Below are 11757 nucleotides of genomic sequence, written 5' to 3'. Positions count from 1 at the left end.
GATCTGATCATATTTTAAGACAGATTTATGAATAAATGCAGATAATACCAAAGAGTTCACCTACTTTTTCTTGCCACTTTATATTAAAGCTGGAAACAAATGACTTGAGTGATGAAATACACCAGGCAGGCACACCAAAGGTAGCATTTAAAAACCTTTTTAAAATGAATTTAAAACAAACTGTGATTCTGTTTTTAAATTTGGTTAATAATTCCTAATTCAAACAACAGTACTAATACTAATAAAGCTCTTACTAATCAGTGTGTTTAGCTTTTTAAAAGTTGATCATTTTCTTGACCTATTTTGATTTAACACAGAAAAAAGTTTTTCCTTTCGTCTGTTGTGGTGGCACGTTTCAGACTACGTGCGGCACAAAAGGTCACCTGTTATGAAACACGAGAGGCTGAGAAAGGGGGTGAGGAACATAATGGAAAGACTTGACTCCTCAGATAGCGAGAGAAAAACGTGATAAACTTGTTCTTGAAATAAAGAGTTTTGTGACTTTCTGCACGTAACAACCAAGGCACTTACGGAATGTTTCACGCGGCTTGTCGATTCCTTCCTCAACCAATTTAGTAAATTATAAGTCAGAATAAATGTTCACTTGCATTGACGTTGCACAAACCTGGAGACGCATTTTCAGGCCTGCTACCATCCAGTTCTGGATGTACGGTACATATGTTTTTGTGCTTGTGTGTGCATGTTGACCCCTCTGCTGATAATATACAGAGCTGATATTCACCGCTTGTTCTGGTAGGGGCCAGCGGGGACCCTTTCTCCTTTTAGAAGACCCTCCAGCCAATTGAAATCCCTCATCCCCTCAGGAATCAGCACATATTTTATGCCCTGCCAAAAGGAAGAGAGGGACAGATGAGCGTGTATGTGTGGACGGTATAAACCATCGCAATGTTACGCCACTGTCGTTTGAGTTTCAGTACCTCATCATTTGGGACAGATGTGTATCCATACTTCTTGAACAAATACAGCGACATGGTGATGGAGTGGGCTGTGTGAACGTACACCGATGTTTTGTTCCCTACGTCCGCCTCGTAACCCTTGATGACTGCACCGTTCATCCTGCCCGCGCGAACAGATCCAAACGTCAGAGTGGGTGTTAGGGAATTTACATGCGGAGCTGATTGCTATCAAGCACAGCTATTATGCAAAATGCAGATACATAAAAAGAAAAGTCAAGGAAACAAAACATACAAGTCTAAATATTGAGGTCAGGTTGTGTATTGTGAACCATACATACAAGGACTAAGGTGAGCACACACCGTACGTTTTTATTTAACTTTATGGAATAGGTGAGAGAGGAATATATGAAATGCGAAGGTAAACATAAATTACGGAGCTGACAGTTATGTAGTGCAATATTCTTTGAGCACCTTAGGTTTTTGTTACTTTGATTAAGGCCTCGTTAACCGGACTTTTCCGTGGCGTTAGCATTTAGCTCAAGTAAAGCCTCAAAGACTCACGAGCATGACTGTGGATTCAATAATTGTTTCTGGGGATTTGGGGGATTTAGCGTTGTTTTACAACTTAAAACTTAGATGAGGTAGGTAGTTTATAGGCTGATTCCAGTATTTTAGACTCGTGAGCATATGTGAATTTATCACGTTACGTTGTTTTGTTTTTTTGGGGGAAATTCCACGTTACGACGTGAATTCCACACGTGCCATTTTTGTATGGGCATATCTGAATGCTTTTAAGATTTAAAAAAAAATTAAAAATATGGTTGCTCCAAATTTGAATATAGTTAGTTGATTTAATTCGCTGTCCTGTGTGAGGCACATTGTAGCTTGTGCATTGAAAAGGGGCCCCATAAATAAAGCTGATTTTAACTATAATTATCACAATTATAATTATTACCCCCAGATCACCGGGGCACTCCCGTTAGGTCAGACTTATGTCTGATCAGTAATCTGGAGCACGCCTGTGACCCCAGGAACTCTGCCTATTCATTCGGAGAATGTTTCCTCGAGCATCCATCGCCCTGGCACTGCACGTCCAACGTCGCGGCGTCTCTTCAGCGCCACCTCTTTCCGCCGCTTCTTCACCCGTTATGACTGAAGTCCTGCCACTTCCGCCTCTGCGTTAACCCCGAGTTAGCTCATCAAAACCAAACGTGTTCGTCTCTGAGCCTTATAGGTTCCGGTAGGGGGGGTGTTGTGACAACAGAGCGGACGGACCGGCAATGCGCGCTCACAGACCCGCCCGATTTCCACGAGACCGGTCACGTGCATTCATAAATGGAAGTTACTGCTCGGCGGGCGTGCACGCAGATGACAACGGGGGAGGCCGACTGATAAAGCAAAACGGTCTGAAAATGCTCTTCGTGCTCCAGTGTTTCAAAATAGCTGAACCATTGGGAGGAAGAGGAGGGCGGAACGTGTCAGGCGACGTCACCGCAGGTGAACAGCATCACACGTCTGTCACGGTTTGCGTGCGCCGACAAGTTCCCCTCCTCGTGGGATCCCCAGCACAGACGAACGCTGCCTAACACGTGGTGTTTTAAAAGTCCCAATAGTTTTCACAATCAAATGTCGAGTTGAGTAACGCGCAAAACACCAGGCACGAGTCGGCGCCGAGCCACGTGCGTCTGCGAATCTGCGTCCGCGCCACGCGCCCCTGATTTACCGCTCCTACGTCCCCGCGTGCACGCCGCCTCGGCATCCGTCAGTGGAAAACGTGTTCGCGGATCTCAACCCGATCGCGCGACTCCGTCCGCGGACCGCTGTGCCGCGCCGTTTTGGTTCACGCCACATTCAACGAAAGCGGGGAGGACCAGGCGGTGTCCAGCAGGTGGTGGCAGTGCTGCATCTATGGACGCGGGCTGCTGTTAAACCAAACAGAAAAAGAAGAAGAAGAAGAAGAAGCCCCCCCCCCACATACAGGTTTATACATGCAAATCCCTCTGCACTCATTTGTTCACTGATACCGCTTGACCACCACAATCACGGCCGGCAAACACGTTGTACCTGAAACGGTGATACACAATCTTTCCAAACCACATTCTAGCCCCTAACAAACAAAATTGGCAGGTTTGCTCTCTCCGCCTTTTTTTTTTTTTTTTTTTTTTACCGAAAAACGTAATCGTGTGAATCGATCTCTTTCCCCATTTGAGAGCCATTGAGGATCCCCGCGGTTCCCACCACGGCGCAGCGCACGCAGCCACCGCTGCCCGGCTTCGGAAGGAGCAGAGGCTCTCTGGGCTTCGGGATCAACTTCACCGACGCCATCACGTCTGCAAACCAGGAAAACATGAACTGTCTTTAGAGGACAAACTGCCAAGCTCGTCAGGTGTTTGCAGCTGTGTAGTGAATGTTTTATACCTAAAGTGGCTATAATCAATAGTTTGTTTGTTTGTTTTTATAATGACAACGAAACAAATGACAATTTGATAACAATAGGAGTGTCACGAAGTAACTCAAGGGGCAGCTTGAGTTACTTCTTATGGACTCCCTGCTTCTGGTTTTATTTTGTTATCACTTACCTGTTGTGTGTTTGGTTGTGTTATGTCCCCTTTTTGGGTTTTTTTTTCTACCCCCCTGTCTGATTGCCTGTTACTTGTACCTGTTCCCTATTACCCTTGTGTATTTAAGTCTCTGTATTCCCCTCACCCTCCCTGTCAGTTCCCTCTGTTTGGTTTCCTGTGCTCGTGCCTGAGTTTTCCTATGTGTTATCCTTCCACGGTTTCCATATAACTCGGTCTTGCTTTCCTGCCTGCCTGAACTTCAGGTTTTTTTCCACCTGTTCACATGTAAGCTTGTTTTTTTTTAAATATTAAAAAACAACTTCTTTCCATCCTGCGTGTCTGCGTTTGGGTCCTCTATCCTGTTTCCCTGCAAACGTGACAACGATAAAGGGTCGCTGATAGTGATGAACCCACACATAATTATCGCCTGAATCTGCAGATTCCCTCAGCCCCTTATAGTGAGTTTCAGCTCATTGTTTAGCCAAAAAAAAAAAAAATCTATTAGTGCAGCTTTAAGCAATAAATTGATCATGAAAATGATAATAAAAATTTTTTTGTGTGTTTATGGACTAACTGATCATTTGGCTATGTATCATGTTGCTGTAGTGGCAAACCCAAGTTAGTACCAAAATGTTCATGTCATTTAAAATTGGCTACTATTGGACAATGGGTTCCAGGGTTACAGAAGTTTATGTCACGTAGGACGACTCTTGAGAATTTACCGACCATTTGTGGGAAAAGAGTATGACTTTTTTTTTTTTTCGGCTTTTCGCAAATATGTTATTATTTGGGACTTGCTGTAGCAACAGTAAGACGACAATATGTGTATGCTTGGTCTACACTGATGTCAATATTCAAGGAATTTTGAATATTCAAGGAATATTGACCGGAAAGAAAATATTTCAACATTTTTTTTCCCCGTAAACTGTAGTGTACGTTAAGAAAGTTAAGAAAAAATTTGAGACGCAGTAGTCGTCTCATCAACATTATCTTTAGATATCTTTTTATCTGAACCACCATTGTAGACTGTACAGAAATCCACTTGTATTCATGACTTCCTTAATACTCGACTGTATAATGTGATGTGTCTTCATCTGAAAATGTATGTTATGAAGGTGTTTTTTTTCAGATTAGTACCAAGATAATAGAAAAAAGTGTTCCAAATGGGGCCACATGCCTCAGTGTGCCACATTTTTGGTCAGGCAGGACTAGTTTGGCAATATCCAGAAGAAAGAAGAGGAAGTAGAATCAAAACAATGAGTATCCATGGTGGGTGTCCATTACCCAGCGACCACACATAGTAATTATGACGCACTGTCTTGGCACACTCTGGGTCTGTTTCACACAGACTCACACAAACACTTACCGTCGTACTTGTACTCCATAAAACCAAAAGGATTGTTGAAATGGGAAAGTCGGTTCCACTCGCTCATGTTGATATTGTCTTTGTGCAGATACAAACGTATGTTGGGAAGGAAAGCCTTCCTGAAGCTCTCGTCCTTTGAGTTCCGCAGGGACTGGGCACACGTCTGAGAATGTGGGATAAAGTATTACACGGTGAGGTAATCCTGACGGGAAAATATTGATAAGAGAGAAAAAGCCACATAGAAAACGTGACAAGTCCATGTTTATCTGCCTACAACCATTGATTAAGTGAGTGCCTCAAAGAGATGAATGAACAGCAGTCATAACCTAGATATGTCAACACTCAAACAAAAAGTAACCGACCGTAGTTCAAGACAGAGATACTATTATAACAATAAGTGGAAAAGCAAACAGAAAAACCATCCAGGGTACACCAAAGGCACACATCAGCCAAGTTTACCCATTCCATATAAGTTAATACTTTTATGCTGTTTCTGTCCTGTCTTGTCATAGCATGCTTACTGTCTGTTTGGGTGGGGCATCCTGGTTATAAACATCCTCAAAATCCCACCTAGGAAGCTTCTTGAAGGAATTTTTGGAGAGGACAGGAATGGGAGACTCAGCCACAGCTCCACGTGTATTAGGATTCGTTTGATCCGTTTTTAGCTCTGTCACGGGTTTCGTTCGCATGGAATCAATTGTTTTTGCTTGTGCTGTGATTAACGGAGCAGGTGGTGGAGTCGTGTTTCCTTTTTTATCCCAGAATGTAATGTTACTGTCCAACAACCTGTTTTCACCTGTGTGTCTTCCTGAGAGAGCAGTCCAGCTAAATGGGAAATTTGACAAAAGAGCAATACATATAACAAACAAGAATTAGCAAGACAACTTAGGTGACTTTAATAAAAAGTTCTGTACCTGGAAATGCGCTGCTACACATTTCTTTAAAGAAAATTTAACGGAATCAGCGACAGATTTGCGAGAAATTATCACAGATTAAAAATGTTTCTCCAAACAAAATACAAATAAAACTTACCTGATGCTTTTCGATAAATGTTCCCATGATAAAATAAAAAGTACAATGCTGAGTGATATCACAAATAGCAAAGAAAAAATTCTCGGGGTTTGGACAGCCATCCCTGACAAGTGGAGTCTTTGCTGTTGACTCAAATACAGACGAGTCTGTACTTTCCTTCCTGGAATTTGTGGCCAGGTGCAAAAGCCACCAAGTCACCAAGGGTGGTTGGGCAGGGCTACAGTGCAGTTTCCTGATGCAAAGATACATAATAAAATGGGAACCACTCACTCACACACATATTCACAATCTTACATTGTGTCCTTTATTACATACCAGGGTGGAAGTTATGCAGAAGTGATTTTGCAGGTATTTATACCTGTTACAGATTTAATGAAGATAAAATAGAATAAAAAAAAAAGTTTTATAATAAATTAATATTTTTTTATTATATTATCAAACTAATAAGATATTATAATAATCCCTCATCTTTATTAGTCCTTAGTTGTAAATTGGTAGCTAGAAAATCCTGTTCTGCGCTGGTAAAAGTCCAGCTGTTTGTTTCCTTTGGTCTTCATGTGAACTGCAATGTGAGTGGCTGGACCAGCCAAAAAAAAAAAAAAAAAAAAAGTATAAGCAAAGTATGTTATATTAAAACATAAACGAGAGTATCTTTTGAGTGGATCGACAGCCGTGTTGAATACTGTAATAATCAGGATTATTGAAGTATTTGGTGTACTGGAAAGGTCCCTCAGTGGCACTCACAAGCAAAAGAGTGCAGTCAGACGGTGGAGCGCAACACAGAGAGGTGAGTCCGAGAGGAGTCTCAGATGGAGTAGAGTCTTAGCTGCTCCTCCATGTCTCCCTCCGACACCTCCCCAAACGTCTCCTTGTTGTCTTTCAGCAGCTGGAAGATGGCGGCCAGCTGCTCCCGTTGCACCCTGCGGAAACAAATATCATAAATATTCACTATTCAAACATTCACCAGGTAAAATTCATACGCCATTGTAATTATACTACTAAAAGACAAGCGAGACACCATAGGGCAGGCATAGCAAAGATAAAATCAGGGACAAGACATAAAGGTTAATCATTCACATCTTGGCAGAAAACCAAAGACAAGCTATGCAGAATCTGTTTAAAAAAACAAACAAAAATGCCTATAAAGATGATATTGTTGCAATTTTTTTGTATTCAATAACTCAGTTTTGATTATTTCTCCTTTGACAGGCGCATTAAGTAACAGGAAAACAGGTCCTGAATCAGTACTGCTATTAAAAAATCCTCCGACAGAAATATATCAACCCAGGTGTGTTTCCTGCGGACGCATTTGAAGATACAAATAACTTCTCAAAGCATAAACCTTCAATTTTCCCTCGACCCTCTCTTTTCACACGACAGTGAATAGTTTCTGTAGCTACTGCTTTGTCAACAGCAGGTCCCGGTGTTGCGTTACAGTGACTCCTCCTTGTGGCTCAACAGCCGAGCGCCCTCAGAAGATTAACTAACACTCGTCCGTCAGAGGGGTGACCAACGGAGACGCAGTCAACACCTGCTGTGACGCCTGAGAAAAAAGGTGCAGCGGGAGGTGGGTAAGGCACTGCACAGTTATATTGAGGATAAAGAGCTGATGAGGCCAAAACTGCAAAATCAAATTGGCCTGAAAAAATAGCACTGACGTAGTTTTTCATGCAATGGCTGGAAAGTCCCTCCCCTGGGATAAACAGGAGACAATACCTCACACTTCACCACATATTTGCTCCTTTGTCAGGCTTACAGACAGTTAGGGTAAGAACAGGATATGGAGGTACTTGCCGTGAATTACTCCTTTGTTTTCCTTTGTTTGTTTTTTTTTAAACCAGTAGCCACTGTCTCGTGTCATTCATCCTTCGGCTAATGCCTGGCAGAGACTCAATCTCGTCTTACTCAGTCTAGCCTAAAGCCGGGGGGGGGGGGTGGTACAGCAGCCGAGTGTGGATGGTGCCGACGGAAACGCCAACAACGCACAGACACACGTGAAGACAGCGTAGGGAGGGTTAGAGGGAGGGAGAGGAGGTGTCGACACTGGACAGAAGGCAGAACAGACGTGGGGAAACAAATGGAACTTCTAGTAAAAACTGTTATGGATGAACACATTCAATTTTCAGTTAATCCTTGGTAAAGAATCTTGTGCTAAAAGAATGTTTTGTTCTATTTTGGAGTATTGTGGGAGAACAGAGGCTGATATGGAACTAATTGAGAAACCCAGTAACATTGAGAAACGGTGTCCAACTCTGGGAATTTAATATATTGGGGAGATATTTGGGTACCACTTTTTAATATGGCACCTTTTATAAATGCTTTACAAGCTGTAGTTAACTACCTACTAATTTATAGATCAGTTATAAGCTATTAATAAGAACAACTGTTGGGTTTTCCTGGTTGTGGAAAATCCTCTTCCAGCACGACACTGTGTGTGTCTTTCTTAGCTATTTCTTCAGTTCATTGGGGAGATCTCTGCAGTGGTTGAACAGTCCAGTGAAGGGGTCTTCCTGAAAAATTAAAGGGCTAGTATGTTGTTCTTATTAATGGCTTAAAAACCCTGGCTTATAAAAGGTGTCTTATCAGAAAGTTGTACCCACATTTGTAGTTTTTACTGACCTCTGCTCCTCCTCCAGCTCCTCTTTGGACATCATCATTTGCAAGTGGTGGGATCGCGCCTTTCCAGGGACGTACTTCAAGGAATCGTTTGTGTTTGATTCCCCCTGATCTGATAAAACAGAATAAACACTGATTAAAAATCAACATTTACCAAAAAAAAATTGAACCCACAACTCTTTCAAAGCGGCTAAAAGTGCTCACCGTCGATCCCCGGGCTCTCTGTGACTCCTTCGGTCTGGGGGTAAGAGAAAGCACACTTTAGGAGCTCCTTATCAGAGAGCCCAATGAATGACCTATGGCCCCTCCCCGACGAGGCCTCGGACGACGAGTCTACTTCTAAGCTCATATGCCTAGAACCAGGGCTGGGGATGGACGGGCTGGATGTGGAGTGTTCGACTGGTGCTGTCAGTTCTTCATTCTGAGATAGGGGATGCGCCTCCTCCTGTCAGAGAATTAGGGGATCAGATGAGGGGTGTCAAGCCATCATTTTGCACAGGTTCTCCACCAAATGATGCACATTTGTACCTCTAAAATACCTGTGTGTGCATGTCCTTGCAGGCAGGCTGGATTAGAAACTGCCGTACAGATATTTAGCTCCAAACAAATCAGTTTAACGCCTCGTGTTACCTGTATCCATCACCCCTCCTGGATGCTGATCTGGCCTACACTTCACACAGGTGTCCCTGATGGAAAAGCCAAGGTTATCATTTCAGAATTCGTTCCCTGTCCTCTGTAGCTGTCCTGTTTTGTCCGACTTGATTGAGCCTCTCCTCTAAGTTTGACGCAGAAAAAAAAAAAAAACAGGCCATGGAGCGGTGTGTGTAGGTGGCTCATTCTGCCAGTTTTCCGTTACTCTTGGGTGACAAAGGGCCCTTTTCAAAAGGAGATGAAAACCCCCATTCCTTCCTATTATTGAGTGGAGGTAGGCATTGAGTGTTGTAGGCATTGAGGTGGAGGTCTTGAAATTACCTCCACCTCAATGCCTACAACATTAATATGCTTTTCATATGTGTATGCATCAGTAATAATAATCCAGTAATATAAATATATGATAAAATAGCACTCATGAAGCAAAATGAGTTCTTTTACTTATAATTTTTAAGCACATTTCACCGGTAATACTTCTGTTCTCAAGTATAATTTTGAATGCAGGACTCTTAATTGTAACTGAATATCTTTACATCATATTACTGCTACTTTTACTAATAAATAATAAAAGATATCATCATCCACCACTACTTAAGTGCCATATTGAGATACTGGTACTTTACTCAAATATTATATGTGAGTCTTTTCATTTGTGGGAGAATTTCTGTTACTAGTTTGCACTTTCCAGATTTCCAATTAAACGCGATACTGAAAAAAATATCTTTTTAACATCTTTACTCTTTAAGGAGTATTAGGAGTATTTTTTTTTTAGCCCTGCTTATGTTCCAGTGTTCAAGGATGAGAGTGCTCCTGCCACCACTGACTGGGCACGTAAACAGTATCTGAGTGTCGGGGATTGTCGGATTAAGAGAGATTTACGTAATGAAACGCCGCTTTGCAGCTTCAACGAAAACAAACCAGGACTCTCAGTGTGCAAGCGGCACGACAGACAGATTAAAGAGTACTTACTGAGAGCACAGATTTCACGACATCCCAGTGATCGTGGGAGCTCTCGCTGATCTCACTCCAGTCCTCCGCTGTCTTCTTCTTCTTCTCGGGCACATGGCCGTTCTGCTTCGGCCCCGACCGATCTAATCCCTCGGCCGCGTCGCCCCCTCGGTCCCCGAAGTAACCCCGCGCGTTGGCGAAGTCGGCCGTGGACGAGGCGCCGCTAAATAGCGACGTCGCGAGCACAACGGCGAGAAGCGTGAAAATAATAGCAGATAACACGACAGTTAGATCCATGGCCGTGGAGCTCCGTGGCTGATCTGAGGCCTGCGCTGCGACTCCCCTCGTCTTCGCTGTTCCCGTCTCTGGTCACCCGAGTCAACTGCATTCACTCACTCGGCCATCCTTGTAATGATCCCCCAGCGAACATCACCGCTAACGGGCAGCGTTCGTGGGATGTGGTACAATCTCCTCTACGAGCATGGACGTCACATCCTCCGGGTCCCGCCCCCCCCCCGGCGCGCCGACTACCCAGCCATCGAGTCCCCAGAAGGCCGGACAGGACAGGTCAAGCGGGCTGGCAAGGCGCGCTGCAACGTGCCCGGCTTCACGGCTCTCTACGTGTCGCGCGTTAATCCCCCCCCCCCCTTCGGCGGCGGCGGCACGAACTGGGAGACTGAAATGGTTTGTGACAGGCCCCGTGTACCGTGGATGCGTGCCGATAAAGTAAAGCGGGGTCAAGCGGTCCGAGCAGGAAGAACAAGGTGTTCTCACCTGAGGACTCACCTTGCAGTCAGTCTGCACCTGGGGCTTAATGAGGACAGAAAAAAAAAAGACAAAAGCACCAGATTTGGAAGCAAGTGTTTGAAATGAATAATTCAATATTAAAAACACGTTTCTGATATTTTAATGTATTACCTGCTTCTTTACCAAACAGGCAACCGCCTCCCGGAGCCCCACTAACTGTCCCCAGGTGTGCTAATCTAGCCTAGTTCCAACTAAACCTTTCTGTTTTCTATGTTCAGTGTTTTACACGGAACAGAATTAAATCAAAACCACACAAAAGTAGTTCTTACATATAAATTATTACTAAATATCTAACTATACCCTCTACCTGCCAGGTGTAACTGACTGCTGTGCAGCTAACTGAACCAACTGACAAAGCTACCATTAGCTTGCTAAAGTAAGAGAAGAGTAAACGAGATAATATGGACTTTGGTCGACATATCTTACCCGAAACTTGATAAATAATGTTTAATAATCATTTCATTCTTAAAGTTTTTAAATAACATTTCACAAAAGTAACAACATACCTTGAATTATAACTAATGCCAATAACATAATATGATATGAGGGATTATGTACCAAAAAAAGTGGCTATAATTCTTAAACAGTTAATGCAGTATCTTTGTTAACACCCTTGAATTAAAGCTGAAACTCTACACTTCAATGACATCTGGTCGGCTTTCCCTCATATTCAGAGGCTAAAAAGTAATTGGACAATTGGCAAATGATCAGTTTCACGGCCAGGTGTGGCCTGTTCCCTCAATTTTTCACAACAAACTAAGCAGATATAATGTCTGGAGTTGATGTCACGTGATGTATTTGCATTTGTTCACGGGAACTCTCAATATGCGGTCCAGAGGTGTCAGTGCAAATGAATGGG

General features: G+C 43.2%; 2 protein-coding genes across 3 annotated transcripts; both read right to left on the bottom strand.

The window, feature by feature from the left end:
- Positions 1–738: 738 nt before the first annotated feature.
- Positions 739–5915, bottom strand: LOC120794673 (alpha-N-acetylgalactosaminide alpha-2,6-sialyltransferase 1-like). The gene is made up of 5 exons (XM_040135925.1): positions 5877–5915; positions 4845–5007; positions 3085–3247; positions 939–1077; positions 739–846 (listed from the first exon to the last, which is right to left on the bottom strand). Exons 1-5 carry the CDS (start codon positions 5901–5903, stop codon positions 739–741), a joined length of 600 nt encoding a protein of 199 aa, XP_039991859.1. The 5' UTR covers positions 5904–5915.
- Positions 5916–5983: 68 nt separating this feature from the next.
- LOC120794790 lies at positions 5984–10388 on the bottom strand. Of its 2 annotated transcripts, XR_005708159.1 has the most exons (5): positions 10113–10388; positions 8697–8937; positions 8496–8604; positions 6621–6796; positions 5984–6453 (listed from the first exon to the last, which is right to left on the bottom strand). XR_005708159.1 is itself a non-coding variant. In XM_040136120.1 (4 exons), exons 1-4 carry the CDS (start codon positions 10386–10388, stop codon positions 6682–6684), a joined length of 741 nt encoding a protein of 246 aa, XP_039992054.1. In that variant the 3' UTR covers positions 6466–6681. The 2 variants fall into 2 exon arrangements, 1 of the variants encoding a protein (XP_039992054.1); XM_040136120.1 differs by lacking the exon at positions 5984–6453 and having other exon boundaries at positions 6466–6796.
- Positions 10389–11757: the final 1369 nt, after the last annotated feature.

Source organism: Xiphias gladius, chromosome 9, assembly GCF_016859285.1.
Source record: "Xiphias gladius isolate SHS-SW01 ecotype Sanya breed wild chromosome 9, ASM1685928v1, whole genome shotgun sequence".
Classification (NCBI taxonomy): Eukaryota; Metazoa; Chordata; class Actinopteri; order Istiophoriformes; family Xiphiidae; genus Xiphias; species Xiphias gladius.
This window is presented reverse-complemented; position numbering and strand designations above follow the sequence as displayed.

Excerpts from the sequence above, each read along its gene's own strand:
- LOC120794673 (XM_040135925.1), bottom strand. The coding sequence starts at position 5,903 with ATGGGAACATTTATCGAAAAGCATCAG. Across the intron at positions 3,248-4,844 it reads TATGGAGTACAAGTACGACG|ACGTGATGGCGTCGGTGAAG; the intron begins GTAAGTGTTTGT and ends CCTGGTTTGCAG. Across the intron at positions 1,078-3,084 it reads TCACACGATTACGTTTTTCG|GATGAACGGTGCAGTCATCA; the intron begins GTAAAAAAAAAA and ends TCGCGCGGGCAG.
- LOC120794790 (XM_040136120.1), bottom strand. The coding sequence starts at position 10,388 with ATGGATCTAACTGTCGTGTTATCTGCTATTATTTTCACGCTTCTCGCC. Across the intron at positions 8,938-10,112 it reads TCGTGAAATCTGTGCTCTCA|GAGGAGGCGCATCCCCTATC; the intron begins GTAAGTACTCTT and ends ATTCTCTGACAG. Across the intron at positions 8,605-8,696 it reads AGAGAGCCCGGGGATCGACG|ATCAGGGGGAATCAAACACA; the intron begins GTGAGCACTTTT and ends CTGTTTTATCAG.